The sequence below is a fragment of the Artemia franciscana genome, chromosome 18, assembly GCF_032884065.1.
Source record: "Artemia franciscana chromosome 18, ASM3288406v1, whole genome shotgun sequence".
NCBI lineage: Eukaryota > Metazoa > Arthropoda > Branchiopoda > Anostraca > Artemiidae > Artemia > Artemia franciscana.
Window position 1 is genome coordinate 5871143 of NC_088880.1, and position 15610 is coordinate 5886752.

General features: G+C 35.6%; 1 protein-coding gene across 4 annotated transcripts in view; it reads left to right on the forward strand.

The window, feature by feature from the left end:
- Window positions 1-14368, forward strand: part of LOC136038533 (glutaminase kidney isoform, mitochondrial-like) — a 125286-nt gene extending 110918 nt beyond the window's left edge. For all 4 annotated transcript variants that reach the window (XM_065721641.1, XM_065721639.1, XM_065721642.1 and 1 more), the window contains 4 exons: window positions 3016-3147; window positions 7372-7526; window positions 12542-12682; window positions 14110-14368. In XM_065721641.1, coding sequence (XP_065577713.1) covers window positions 3016-3147; window positions 7372-7526; window positions 12542-12682; window positions 14110-14257 — 576 coding nt within the window. In that variant the 3' untranslated portion in view covers window positions 14258-14368. The remainder of the gene's footprint in view (window positions 1-3015; window positions 3148-7371; window positions 7527-12541; window positions 12683-14109) is intronic.
- Window positions 14369-15610: the final 1242 nt, after the last annotated feature.

The following is a 15610-nucleotide window of genomic DNA, read 5'->3' on the forward strand; positions in this document are numbered from 1 at the left end:
TTTTTATTTAGTTTTCCTTTTGCTCTTACTTGGTACTTGGTGACAGTGGAAAAGCTGAGGAAATAGGGGCATCGGGGTCATAATAGCCTTCCCGAATGTTATAAATTATATAAACCTTATGACCCACCCCCTTAATGGAACCGTTTGTGCTGATCAGCTTTTACGCACTAAGTGATGTTAGGCACACTGAATGCATGAACGAACGGTGTCAAGAACTGTTACGCTCAACGGTGTCAGGACCTGTTACGCTCAACGGTGTCAAGACCTGTTACGCTCAACGGTTTCAAGAGCTGTTACGCTCAATGGTGTCAAGAGGTGTTACGCTCAACGGTGTCAAGAGGTGTTACGCTCAACGGGGTCAAGAGCTGCTACGCTCAACAGTATCAAGAGCTGTTACTCTTAATGGTGTCAAGAGCTGTTACGCTCAACGGTGTCAAGAGCTGTTACGCTCAACGGTGTCAAGACCTGTTACGCTAAACGGTGTCAAGAGGTGTTACGCTGAACGGTGTCAAGAGCTGTTACGCTCAACAGTGTCAAGAGCTGTTACGCTCAACGGTGTCAAGACCTGTTATTCTCAACGTTGTCAAGAGGTGTTAAGCTCAACGGGGTCAAGAGCTGTTACGCTCAACAGTATCAAGAGCTGTTACTTTTAATGGTGTCAAGAGCTGTTACGCTCAACGGTGTCAAGACCTTGTTACGGTCAACGGTGTCAAGATCTGTTACGCTCAACGGTGTCAAGAGGTGTTACGCTCAACGGTGTCAAGAGGTGTTACGCTCAACGGGGTCAAGAGCTGCTACGCTCAACAGTATCAAGAGCTGTTACTCTTAATGGTGTCAAGAGCTGTTACGCTCAACGGTGTCAAGAGCTGTTACGCTTAACGGTGTCAAGACCTGTTACGCTAAACGGTGTCAAGAGGCGTTACGCTAAACGGTGTCGAGAGCTGTTACGCTCAACGGTGTCAAGACCTGTTACGCTCAACGGTGTCAAGACCTGTTACGCTCAACGGTGTCAAGAGGTGTTACGCTCAACGGGGTCAAGAGCTGCTACGCTCAACAGTATCAAGAGCTGTTACGCTCAACGGTGTCAAGAACTGTTACGCTCAACGGTGTCAAGACCTCTTGCGCTAAACGGTGTCAAGACCTGTTACGCTCAACGGTGTCAAGAGCTGTTACGCTCAGCGGTGTCAAGAGGTGTTACGCTCAACGGGGTCAAGAGCTGCTACGCTCAACAGTATCAAGAGCTGTTACTCTTAATGGTGTCAAGAGCTGTTACGCTCAACGGTGTCAAGAGCTGTTATGCTTAACTGTGTCAAGAGCTACAACGCTTAACGGGGTCAAGAGCTGCTACGCTCGACTCTGTCAAGAGCTGTAACGCTCAACGGTGTCAAGAGCTGTTACGCTCCACGGTGTCAAGAGCTGGTATGCTCAACGGTGTCAAGAGCTGTTACGCTCCACGGTGTCAAGAGCTGTTACGCTCAACGGTGTCAAGAGCTGTTATGCTTAACTGTGTCAAGAGCTACAACGCTTGACGGGGTCAAGAGCTGCTACGCTCGACTCTGTCAAGAGCTGTAACGCTCAACGGTGTCAAGAGCTGTTACGCTCCACGGTGTCAAGAGCTGGTATGCTCAACGGTGTCAAGAGCTGTTACGCTCGATGGTGTCAAGTGCTGCTATACTCAACGGTTTCAAGAGCTGTTATGCTCAACGTTGTCGAGGCTGAGGCATACAGCCGAAGGTTTAGAACCTGAAAAGTTAAGATCCTTCAAGGCCCCTTGATGAGAACTGTTTTATAAACACATTAGGTGAACCTAATAGCATTATTATACTTTTTATGTATAACAACTACCATTACCATCTACACAACAAATTTATAAACATTAGAAGCTGGTAAAAATACTAGATATATGTGATTTTATTTTTTATCATATCAAAATATAATTAATCCAGTTTTATAATGTAGTGAGTTTGTAATAAATCATCCTTAATTGAATGTGCCATTTATAATCTTACGCCTCTGGCCAAAAGTGAAAAGAAAAAGAGTCAAGATGGTGAAACTTTACGATCAGCTTTACGTTCCTTTAAGTTCTTTTAAGAACTTACGTTCCGTAAAGTTCTTATGTTCATTAAGAGAACTTTAAGTTCCTTTAAGTTTTCTATAAAAAAGACGGACAAAAATCTGAATGAAAATGAAATGAAAGTTTTGCCTGGTGTAATATTGTTTTCATTTTGTGGAAGATATCAGTGAAGAAGAAGATTTTGTAACAGTTTATTTGCTTAAAAAGAGTTTATTTAAAGTACCAAGGACATCAAAATGAAACCATTTTTGCATCCTGGACCAATCTTGGGTCCATCATACCTGAGAACCCTGATTTTTCAAGATTTTCTTTTGGTTGTTTCATATCTATAAAGGATTTAGGGTAGTACCATATTTTTGTCAGTGTTGCCGTGCTGAACTGCCAAAACGAATAAATATAGGCTGATTAAATTTGGCAACGTTTTTTCATCCGTAAAAGCTAAAATAGAATATATTGATTCTCAGAGACAACTACACCTTCAAACAAAAACCGTACCCTCTTAAGCTGTTTGTTGTCACATGTTTTATATATTTTTTTTATATTTTCCTTCTTATTATTATTTTCAGAAGTTACCGTGTTTTCATCCTTTTTTTATTTGTATCGACCTTTTTGATATTTTATAAATTTGCTCTAGTTTCTTAAATTTTTTTATGACTATCGTGTATATATAATTGGTCGACGATCTTACCGTGTACTCAATGAATCAATTGTTCATCCTGTCTGTTTAACGTTTCATCTTACCAAATTTCTGTGAATCTTCGGTTTTAAACTATCATCATAAATTATTCCAAATTAGTGTTTTGCTCTTATTGAAATTTGATTAGTATTTGATGTTGTTTTTTTTCTTCTTTTTTTCTTTACTCTGAAATAGGGATTCGATCGGCCTAGGGTGGCTTAATTCATTTTTGAAATAAGTGTCATACACATTTATTAATTTTTAGGTTGGGCTTCCTGCAAAATCAGGTGTATGTGGTGGTATGCTAGTTGTAATTCCAAATGTCATGGGATTATGCTTATGGTCTCCACCTCTCGATGCGCTTAGTAATTCTGTCCGTGGAATTGAGTTTTGTAGAGTAAGTTGCTTTGATTCTTTTTTCAATCGGCCTTCTATTTGTTACGTGGCCAAATATTCGAGCTCTTAAATAATAGAATATTGAAACTTTTTAATATATTTATTGTAGAATTATTAGAGAATTATTAAGATTAATTATAGTATATTTTTGTTATATTTCCAGGTAATCTCTGTCTTTGTTTCGTAGATCATCCATGCACTAGTGCCATCTTTATAATTGATAAATAAGGAGTGCTAATGAAGCACACACAATTTCACAATTTCTGAAATATCGTTTTTACATTAGCTTTGATGCTATTTTCTCCTTTTTTTTATGTTAGATCAATTGATGATTATGGTGAAATCCGAAAAGAATATGAAGTGTAAGATTTTCAAATCCTGTTTGTTAAAAGTTTCGAAATAAACCATAATGTCTCTAGGCCACAATTACTTTTGGGAAAAAAGGTATATATTATTTTCATTTAAATAGGAAGTTTATGTTGTATTTTCATTTCAAGTTCATTTGATATCAAAAAAGAGTGTACCAAATACCTTTAGTTCACAAAAATAATTTGGTGGGATAGACAACATTCCTCTATTGCAAGGATGAGTAACCTTGGTTGCCAAATAAAAAAAATAAGTTTTTTTAAACTGTAAGTAAAAAGTGACATTAAAACTTAAAACGAACAGAAATTTTCCGTATATGAAGGGGTTATCCCCTCCTTAACGCCTCGCTCTTTACGCTAAAGTTTTTTAGTGTTTTAAAAAGTAGAACTGTGACAAATAGTCAGACTTTAGCGTAAAGAACGAGGCTTTGAGGAGGAGACAACCGCTTTCATATGCGGAATAATTTCTGTTCGTTTTATGTTTTAAAGTCGCTCCTTACTTGCAGTTAAAAAAACTTGTTTTATTTTATTTAATTTCTGGAACGTTTTTGAATTAATACATGTTTTGATTTTGCTCATCACTTTGCTTTGATTTTGCTTATCATGTGCTCACCGCACATGAATAATCAAAATGAAATTTGCATATTAGTTTTTGTTTGGCTATATGGCTTTCTCATAGTTTCGATCGGACGATTTTGATTAAAAAAAAGGGGGTGGGGAGGAGGTCTAGGTGCCCTCCAACTTTTGATTACTTTAAAATGCGACTAGAACTTTTTTATTTTTTACGAATGTTTTTATTAGTAATAAATATACGTAACTTACGAATTAACTTACGTAACGAACTTCTATATTTGTATATTTTTACTACGTATATGAGTGGGTTCGTCCCCTTGTCAATACATCGCTCTTTACACTAAAGCTTGAATTTTGTCCCAATTCTTTAAGAATGACCCCTGAATCACAAAGGCCGTAGAATAAACATTTGAAATTACTAAAAATACTTTAACGTAAAGATTAAGGTATTGTGGAGGAGACGAACCCCCTTATATACGTAATAGTTTCTGTTCGTTTTAAGTTTTAACGCTGCTCCTCAGTTCCAGTTGAAGTCACTTCCTTTTTTTATTTATTTTCTCATGTTTTTTAATAATACTAGAAAATCCTGTGCCCCCTTCATGGAAATTCTCTTCCCTCGTGATAAATTCCTCCATGGAAAGATCCTCCCACGTAACCTCCCCTCCCCCGACCCACCCGCACCCCAATGCGAAAAAGTCCTCCTGAAAATGTCTGTACAGTTCCCAATAGCCATTACTATATGTAGACAATGGTCAAAGTTTGTAACTTGCAGCCCCTCCCCCGGGGACTGTGGGGGATGAATTCGTCCCCAAAGACATAGTTATTAGGCTTTTCGACTATGCTGAACAAAACGGCTATCTCAAAATTTTGATTCGGTAACTTTAGGAAAAAATGAGTGTGGGCGGAGCCTAAGTGCCCCCCAATTTTTTGGTCTCTTAGAAAGGACACTAGAACTTTTTGTTTCCGTTAAAATGAGCCCTCTCGTGACATTCTAGGACCACTGAGTCGATACGATCACCCCTGGGGAAAAAAAACAAATAAACATGCATCCGTGATCTGTCTTCTGGCAAAAAAATACAAAATTCCACATTTTTGTAGATAGGAGCTTAAAACTTCTATAGTAGGGTTCTCTGATACGTTGAATCTGATGGTGTGATTGTTTTCAAGATTCTATGACATAGGGGGTGTTTTCCCCTGTTTTCTAAAATATGGCAAATTTTCTCAGGTTCTTAACTTTTGATGAGTAAGACTAAACTTGATGAAACTTATATATTGAAAATCAGCATTAAAATACGGTTCTTTTGATGTAACTATTTGTAACAAAGTTTTGTTTTTTTAGATTTTCGGTCACTATTGAGCCGGGTCGCTTCTTACTATAGTTTGTTACCACGAACTGTTGGATATGTTCTACACGTTTGATACTTCCGTCCCTGTTGCTTTAGCGTGGTGGTAAATTGCCTTGTTCCCCAATAATTTGACTTTTTTTCAACTCAGAAAAGTCTTTGACAAAGCAACTAAATTACCATTGAAAACTAAATTGTCGTGACAATCGAAGATTGCCCCTGTGTCAGTCTAGACTTTTAAGTAGGTTGATTTTGCTTCAACTAGGAATTTGTCTAGTTGTATTTCATTTAGTAAGCTGGTTTCTTGTCGTCTGATACGAAAAGGGGCCTTCGCGTGGTCCAACTGAATTTTATTCTTTTTTTTTTCAAAGCAAATACATACAAAGTACCTACAGTATCATAACCCACAAGGCTCAGTGGCCGATTAGAACGGAGGGAAAACAAACAAGTAAAATTTTATTTTGCCAACATTTGCAAGCCGGATGTCCAGTCATCCGACGAAAAAAAAAATCACAGGACCGAGTTGAACTTTAAATTTGTCTTTAATATATTCAGAAAAAGAACTAAACTAAGTTCAAGTTCGTTTACTTACGGGGCTCTATGGCCTAGTGAGACAGCAGAAAATACGCGTAAAATGCCTTGTTGCACACAATGGCAACATCCACGAGCCGAATTTCAAGTCGGCCGACACAAAAAAGTGGTTTTCGCGTGACCAAATTGAATTTTTAATTTCAATCTGAAATGCTCGTCCCATCTGTCCTCGAAGCTCGTTTTGGTGTCACCTCTTTCACCAGTCTACTAACTCCTATATGCAATCTTTTTCCAAGCGGAGAAGGTACGGTATGTTCAGCGACGTACTATAGGAATGTACTATAGGATAACTCATAGATATCCGAGCATTTAAAGAGTTTGACCCTGAAGTCTCTCTCATACTATTAATGTTTACTTTGTTGCTTCTTTATCTGGATTTCGGATATTTGTGTTTCTTTCATGTGCATATTCATGAATTTATTTCAGATTACGCATGCTATCTCGAGGGGAGGGGGGCAAATCTGAAATGAGAACTAAAGAAAACGGGCAACCGAAAAGACAAATGTAGGAAAATATAGGCTGGTAAATATCCTGATATTTCAAGACAAGATTTAATTTATTACTGAGAAACGACTTTTTAGTGTACTTTAGCTTCAATAAACAAAAAAAAGAACCAAAAATAAACAACAACGAAATAATTATAAAATGGTCAATGTCAAATACGTAAAAATGTCAAATACAATTAATACTCATAAAATTAAAAAGTCAATGGCGAATCAGCAAAATGTCAAACCAATGAAAACTTGTAAAACTAAGAAGTGAAAAAATAATGAAAACATTAACAATTTAGTTATGCGACCAAAAATAGAAAGCTCGAAATTTGCAAAGTAAATATTAAAATTATAAGGTAAAAAGCGAGTAAGAAGGGGAATTGAGAAGATTCACTGATTGAACACATTAACTATGTAAAGGACGAAAGTTTTTCTATTCTTATCAGTGGAAACTTTTAATTGGGGCAAGAAGATTTTTGTTGAAGCACAACGCGGTGGCGGGATCGAAGGGTTGAATATTGACTAGGGAAAGGGTAGTTGTCCGAGGGTCATGAAGGTTATTGTTAGAAAAACGCCAGGAAATTTTTGCTCTCCTTTCCTTAAGGCTGACTAGATCGGCTCTCCGAAGAAGGGATTTACAGGGCACTTTACCCTAATTAAAGTTAATTCTTAGGCGCCTTTCTTGGACTGCTTCTATTCCGTCCTGCAATTCACCAGCATGTCAAGCAGGATAAGTGTCCTCGAGGGTTGGGCGTAGGAATTCGAGGGAAATGAGAAGAGGGGCCTTTTCTTTACATAATCTAAGGCCTACTTCTCTCCAAGGCCTTCTACTACATATATTTGATTTGCTGCTTTTTTACAGGAATTGGTGAACATCTTCAATTTTCATCGTTATGACAATTTAAAGCATGCTCCCAACAAATTGGACCCTCGAAGGCATAAATACGAGCCTAAAGGATTAAGTATTGCCACATTATTATTTGCTGCTGCGTCTGGAGACATAACTGCAATGAGAAGGTAACTTATTTAACTGGAGGGAGCCAAGACTTTGCCTTCCTGGGTAAACTTAGCCTCTCTTACAGGTTAAAAGCAAAGTGTCTAAGTATCATTTCTTTAACAAGGTTAGAAAATCAAGACTGAAAAAGGTTGGACAAATTGTATATTTCAACATCCTGGGTAGCAACTATATGCAAGTAACAAATCCTACCCGTCCTGCTAATATCAATTAATCTATATTCTTAGAAATCCATTATGTTAAAGAATGTTAAGTTTTTCTCGTCTAAGTCAGAGTTGAAGGAGTAGAAACAGACTAACCTTACCGTCCGGTCCAACATGAATACTGGATCTGAAAAATCTATATAAATTCAATTAAGAATTTGTATTATTTAGCTTCTTATCAGAGGGATGAATATGTTTCTGTGAATGTTAACCAACATTGCAGAATCAAAGGAGTTGTTGGAACTATTCGAAATCAATGCCTTGTCTATGTCTTTTTTATGCTGGTTTTTTACACCAGCATAAAAAAGACATAGACAAGGCATTAATTTCAAATAGTTCCAACAACTCCCTTGAATCTGCTTTAGGTTGGCATATATTTAACAATCCCTCCCGCACGATACTTTTCGAAAAATCTTCACTCATCAGTAATGATTTGGGGATAAAACAGGGGGGTCGGAAATCAATCGAAATTAGTCTCAAAATAAATAATAATATTTCTTTGAACAGGGACTTGGGGGGAATGCTCACTAAATTCTTGATACTCAAATTTTAATTAAAAATGATCTAACAAAATATTTTTCTAAACTGATTTATAATAGTATTGAACCAGTTACGAAAAGACCTTTGAGGCAGGCTGCCAAAAATGTTATCAAGAAATCTTTCCTCTTATCTAGTAAAAGGTTCTTAAAAATAGACACATATAATAAAAAAGATATATGGACAAATTGCTTTAATACTACAGTTAACTTTTGATGTTACAGCTTGGATATGATTTTTGAGTTATTAGAATTTGTTTTATACAATACTTATATAAGATTTGGTGGTGATTTGTACAAGCAAATTGTGGGAATTCCCATGGGGGGGGGGAATGCCAGCCCATTTATAGCTGACTTGTTTTTAAGTCAACTAGAATATAAATATATGATGGATAAGAATAATCCAAATAATTTAAAACATGTTTTGTCAAATAATAAAGGATATTTAGATGATATTTCGGTCTTAAATTGTAAGGATTTCATTGATATTTCTAAAAATATATATCCATCAGAGCTTATTCTTGAACCTAGTCATGGCGCTGGTCATGAAGATCATTTCTTAGATTTTAATATTTGTGATAATTATAAATTAAGTTTTAAAATGTATAATAAAACGGATGATTTTGATTTTGAAGTGATTAGTTTCCCATTCCCTGAAAGTAATATACACTCAAATATCACATATTCAGCGTTTTTCTCACAGTTACTTCGTTATGCAAGGATTTGTAGTAATTATATTGATTTTAAAAATAGATGTAAAATCTTAAGCCAAAAATTGATATCAAGAGGTTTTTCTGCAAATAAATTAACTTGGCAATTTAAAAAATATAGTTTTCATTATAACGAACTTTTAAATAAATATCAAAAGAATTATCTAGAAATACTTAAAGAAATTTTCAACTAATTTCGGAGGTTCGAGAAATGATGTTGCAGCGCCATTTATTTTGAATTGTGTTTCTAACTTAGCGGATTTTTTTAAAAATTAGCCACATGGTAAAGATGAATTCTATAATTGTTTAGTTCATTCAGGTTTTTTGCAATGTGTTAATATTTATGATTTGGTAAAATTTATTATATTTAGTTTACCTATTGTTGCTAAAAAGAGGGATATATTAACAGGATAAGTTTGTTTTGGTGTTACTTGGTTGTTTTACATTTGCTGTTTTTGCTGTTTTTGCCATTGATATTCTGTGGTAGCCACAACACTTGGCTGGGTAGAGAATTTAAAGTGGCGAAACCCTATAGGCCAGTGTATTCTCCTGATGAGCCCTTGTGTTGAATTGTTGCCTCTGAATTATTTGTCTTTATTATTTTTTCTATTGTTTGGTAAATGACGACTTATACTTATTGACGACATGACTGCCTGTCCATGGATCATTCTTATGGTTGATTGTGTATGGCTATGCTGTTTGACCTATGTGATTGTATGGATGAGTAGGGTTAAGGCCTCATTCAAGTGCTGGTCTATATTAATCACTAATTTAGGAAAACAGTCTTCCTTTTCTCCTTCTGTCTCTCTTTTTTTCTTTTTTTTGTGTGTGTGTGTGTGTGTGTTTGTGCTGTTGCATTGGTGATTCCTCTTTTCATGATATATATATATATATATATATATATATATATATATATATATATATATATATATATATATATATATATATATATATATATATATATATATATATATATATGCAACTTATTGGCAATTGAATTTTGGTCAGAGAGACTGACTACTCATCCTTATGTGTTAAGCTGCCTGGAAAAGGTACCATAACGAACACTCCTCCTCCATGCTCTCCTCTTCCAATGTTCTGCTTTGACCAACGAGTGTACTTGAAGGACGAATGTGTTGAAATTTTAACCTATATCTGAATTGTGAAAAAAAATAAAAATAAGTATTTGAAAAAACATTCAAGAAAAATGTATATAGAATTTGAAAAATCAAGCAAAAAAAAAAAATAATATATCCCTAATATTAAGAATACACTTGGGATGCTAAGTATAATTGGGATAACTAAGTATGTGTGGGAGGACTAAGTATAGTTGGGATGCCTACAAATTTTCTGGATACTCGGCTGACTGACCATATTTCAAACAAAAGGCTGTGTGAAAAGTGTGGTTCAATCCCGCTTTCTAGGGCTATAACGAAAGAAAGGTTGAGGTGGCTAGGGCATGTTTTACGGATGAAGGATTACAGATGGCGAAGATTGTCCTTTTCAGCCTTTTCAGCCGTCTAGGTTAAAAGGAAAGCAGGTCGTCCACGGTTTGGGTGGGAGGATTTCATAAAGAAAGATTTAAAGGAAATAGGAACACCCTGGGACGCTGTAAAGAGGGAAGTTTTGAATAGATTGGGTTGGAGGAGGAGCTTGCGTAGCTGTGTTGGCCTCAGGAGGCTTAGTGCCACGGTGAGTTGTTAGTAGTAGTAGTAGTATAGTCAGTATGACATGGTTATCCTCCCCCTCCCGAAGCCTCGACATTTTTTTTTATTTCTTAAATTTCCTTATAATTTGCCTTTTTCGGTAATTTTGTTTGTGTTATATTTTATTGATTATCTCATTTTTTTTTTATGCGACTAATCCTAATCTTCATCCTTACTCCTACTTTCTTAGACCCTGTAGTTGATTGGCTTTAGGTTTACGCTATTTGTATGTGATATATGTCATAACGATGAAATGATATATTACTACATAAAATAGAATTTGATACTTAAGTTTTCCCGTGAAGCTTTGGAATATCAAATACGTTTATTCGATGTTTGTACACTGTTTTTGATAGCACTAAAATAAGTATTTAATTAACTTTATTCCATAAAGTAGTTTGAAATTAAATGAAATTCGATATTTTAATATTTTGTTGAAAATGACCGAATTTCTACTGGATTTTTTTTCTTTTTTTTTTTGTCCCAAGATCCCTCTTTTGTAGATCTTGTCTCAAAACTAAACTTTCTGTTTTCAATAACTTATGATTCTTTTATATATAAATTAAAAAACATTGTATCAGCATCTTCTTTAAGTTTATCGTTGATTTCGGCAACAAATTACTGTTCACACTTGAAACAACAGATATTGGATTGTAAATCAGTCAAAAATACCCTAGCTTTTTATTTATTTTGTTTTTCTGTTTTTTATTTATGGGAATTGAAAAGGATAAAGGTTAAAAATCCTTTTTAATTCTCCTAAACAATAAAAAACTCAAAAAATAAAAATCTAAGGTCTTTTTCACTGATTTACAATCCAATATCTGTTGTTTCAAGTGTGCAGTAGATCTTACAACAAACAGTAATTTGTTGTAAGCAGTTTTTTGTTTTAGGAGAATTGAAAAAGGATACAGGTTAAAAACCCTCCAAAGTCATAATCCAAAATAAAAATTCCACGTACCATAAAATTTCCGTAGTTTTTAGGTTCTATTGTTAGTTTCAAACAAACGCTTTTAGAGATAGACAGAGCAATAGGCTCTACTGATATTTTTTCCAAGTTTTTATTAATTTTTTTTCTTGAAAGCTCAATTGCATATTTGAAGCCACAGATATTGGACTGCAAATTAGTGAAAAAGAACTTAGTTTGGATTTATTAATTTTTTTGTGTTTTTTGTTTGGGATAATAAAAAAGAATGAAGGTTCTATTGTCAGTTTCTACAAAGGGCTGTGCTAAATTTTGTTTTTGTATGTTTTTTTTTTTATTTCCTGTCCAACAAGTAAATTTCTTGCGTTTACGATTCTTTTCCTCGATCTGATACAAAACTTTTGGCAAACATTGTCAGATAATATAATGATAAATTTCGGCTTCTTCTTTAATATTGTGGCTGATTTTACCTACAAATTACAATTTTTTGAAAGGTCTATTGTGTACGTAAAACAACCGATATTGAAATGCAAATTGGTTAAAAAGAATTGAGTTTTTTAGTTTTTTCTTTTTGAGTTCTTTTTGCTTAGGAGAATTGGGAGTGTTTGAATCTAATTAGATTAAGATTAAGATTTAATTTCATTAAGATTAAACAGCTCTCTACGATGCTCCAGTGCCAAGCTATCTGAGGAGAAAGAGAAAAAAATATGTCGTATATATCTTGATTTTCAAGCCGATATATTTTCCTTGAGTTCCAGCCAATGGGTTTCGGACAAGGTGGTTCTAATAGTGTACTTCTTGGTTTGATCTGAATCTACTTTTAGGATCTATGGGTTATTGTAGTTATACTAGAGGACGTGATCGTCTCTTACTAGGCTGCTAGCTACCGCTGCAACCTGGATAGCAATGAATCAACCTAAAAATTTAAATTATTTTCTAGGTATCTTCTATCTGGTTTAGATATGTCATTATCTGATTATGATAACAGAACTGCTCTTCATGTATCTGCTGCGGAGGGACATTTGGAATGTGTCCAATTCCTGCTTCGTCATTGTAATATATCTCCTGAACCTAAAGATAGGTAATTATTCAGCATGTTTTTCGTAGTTAAACCTTTGTCTTGGATGTTGGCAATAATGCGTCAAAAGAATTGGCTTTTTATGCTGACTTCAAATGTATAAAATTGATTAAGTTTAATGTTACTCACCAAAAGCTATGCTTGGTTTTTTGGAAAGGGGGGAAACACCCCAAAAAGTCAAGTGATCTTAATGAATTCACGCCATCAGATTCAGCATAGTAGAGAATCCTACTATTGGGGCTAAAGCTCGAATCATATTGAACCCATCGTCCTTAGAGCTTGGAGGAGGGCTAATTTGAAGAGAAATTAGAAGTTTTAGTGCGCTTTTTAAGTGACCAAAAATATTGGAGGGTTAATAGTCCCCCTCCCAAGGTCCTTTTTTCCAAAATTATCCAATCAAAATTTTGAGATGTCCATTTGATTCAACATAGTTGTAAGGTCCAATAATTATGCCACTGAGAATGACATGATCCCGCATCCCCTGGATTAAGGACCGTAATTTATACAATTTGCCCGTTGTTTAGACATAGTATTTGTTATTGGGAAATATATTGGAATTTTCGGGGATAATCTTCTGCGGGGGGGGGGGGGGGTTACGAATTTTCTATAAGGAGGAAAGCTTCCCTAGGTAAAATTCATACTAAAGGAAGGGATTTCCTAACGTGATTTTGAAAAATGGTGGTAAATTAAATAAAAAAAGTAAAAGGCAACATCAAAACTTAAAACGAAGATAAATTATTCTGTATGTCCGAGGGGTTGCGCCTTCCTCATTCTTCGCTCTTTACCCTAAAGCTTGAACTTTTTATCCTAATTCTTTAAGATCAACTCCTGAAACAGAAGGGCCGTTGAATTTGAATGAGGAGTATTTTGATGATCTTTAGGACTTTAGTGTAAAGAGAGAGAGAGAAGAGGAATATTCCCTCTCCCTCAACCCACTTCATATATAGAATAATTTCTGTTTGTTTTAAATACGCCAGTACTTGAGTACGAGGTGGTGGTGCATTAGCTACAAGAAATAGAAATAGTGGCAAAATGTGTATAGTCTTTTATATGGCTTTATCGTCATGCGCTGTGGTGCTGACGTTGTTAGGTTTGAACATCAAGCTATTTAAGGTTATCAATGGTTTTGTTACTGGTTTTGGCATTGATTGATAAAGTGAGTGGGTCTAAGACCCTTATCACTTCTCGCAGAAACTAAAATCTCTCTCTCTCTCTCTCTCTCTCTCTCTCTCTCTCTCTCTCTCTCTCTCTCTCTCTCTCTCTCTCTCTCTCTCTCTCTCTTCTCTCTCTCTCTCTCTCTCTCTCTCTCTCTCTCTCTCTCTCTCTCTCTCTCTCTTTCTCTCTCGTGTGTGTATGTGTGTGTGTCTGTTAATCAGTAGAACGATCTCTTACCTTTTTGAATGAGCCCTTACCATTTATCCTCTTTCCAGGTGGAATCGTACACCTTTAGACGATGCTACCCAATTTGGACACCAACCAGTTGCCGAATTTCTCCAAGAATTTATTGCAAAACAAAAAATGGAGCAACAAAACCAAGGCGTTGCTGCCGACGATAATGAAGAACCTGCCTCGGCTTAATTTTAATATTTTAATAATTGTCTACAGCTAGTCTTATTTTATGAATACCGGTGTAGTTTTATTGTACCGTCTTATCATGTAATCATTTTGTCTATATAGAGATTAATCATTTTTATGTCTTAATTAATCTGGGTCAACCAGAGAGTTTAACCCAAAGAGTATGGGAAATTTTTAAATTGGAAATGGGCGCTACTGTCGACACAAAAACTATCGACGCCAACTTGGGTCTGGCAACGCTGGGCATTTTTTCAAGCATTGTTATTGTTTTGTTTTGTTATTTTTTTGTCAGGGACTGAGAATAGAGACTCATGACTGTCCTGATTTTACCAATTACACTAATTAAATTAATTGTTCTTGTTATTACTGTGAAAAAATGAGAAGTTCGCAAAAACGCTAGATGGCACTGCTAGTTTTTTGTCGTCACTAGCATCAGTTTCCACTATTATAGGTTACCTGTACTCTTTGGTTGAGTATATCATTCCTTGGTGACTGACCAGAGCTTCCACCCCTAGACCAACCAATGTAGACCAATTTCGCTAAGAAACACTGAAAACAAATTTGCGTTCGGGTGATATGCAGCGCGTCGATAAGGGTACTTAATCTCCACCTCTTCCGCACCGGGTGATCTTTTCGTGGCTGTTTTTTTTTTCGGCCTCTCTCTGTTTCATTTACATGATATATATATAAATTACACGTAGTATTATCCGTAAAATTAATCAAATCATTTACATAATATTTTTGCCGTATAAAAAAATATCTTCTGTTCAATTATTTTAAGTTGTTTGAAAAATAATCTCCGGCATGGAGCCTAGTTAATCTCGTGAGCCATCTTCAGTTGTCATTTTTTGCTACTACTACTTCCTACAACTCACTGTTGCAACATTTCATTTCTATGCACGCTCCTCCTCCGCCCCAATCTATGTAAAGCCTCTTTACTCAAACCTAACAAGAGTCTGCAAATATAGGCCCTTCACCCCAAAACCCCCAAATTTTTACGATGTCATCTATTTTTCGCGTTATCAGCATTTTGTTTTTTTTTTTTTTGTGTTTTTAAAGATTCAAAAATCTAAAAGAAATGAATGTATGTAAGCATGCAACTTGAGTCCGGCAGACAAGAAAATTATCTTATGGAGTAAAATTAAAATTACATAAAGTTTTATACAAGATTGACATCAAGGAAGATGTCCTTGAAACAGTCCTTTGGGGATTGAGCACCCTTACAAAAGCTGGAGAAGGCCAGATAGATCTATAAATAAGGTTAATCTGAATATTACCAGCCCCAGCCTCCTGCGGTGAAGGTAGAGAATCAAGAGATTGGTATCTGTGCTACGCGGACCATTGATCAGCGTGCGG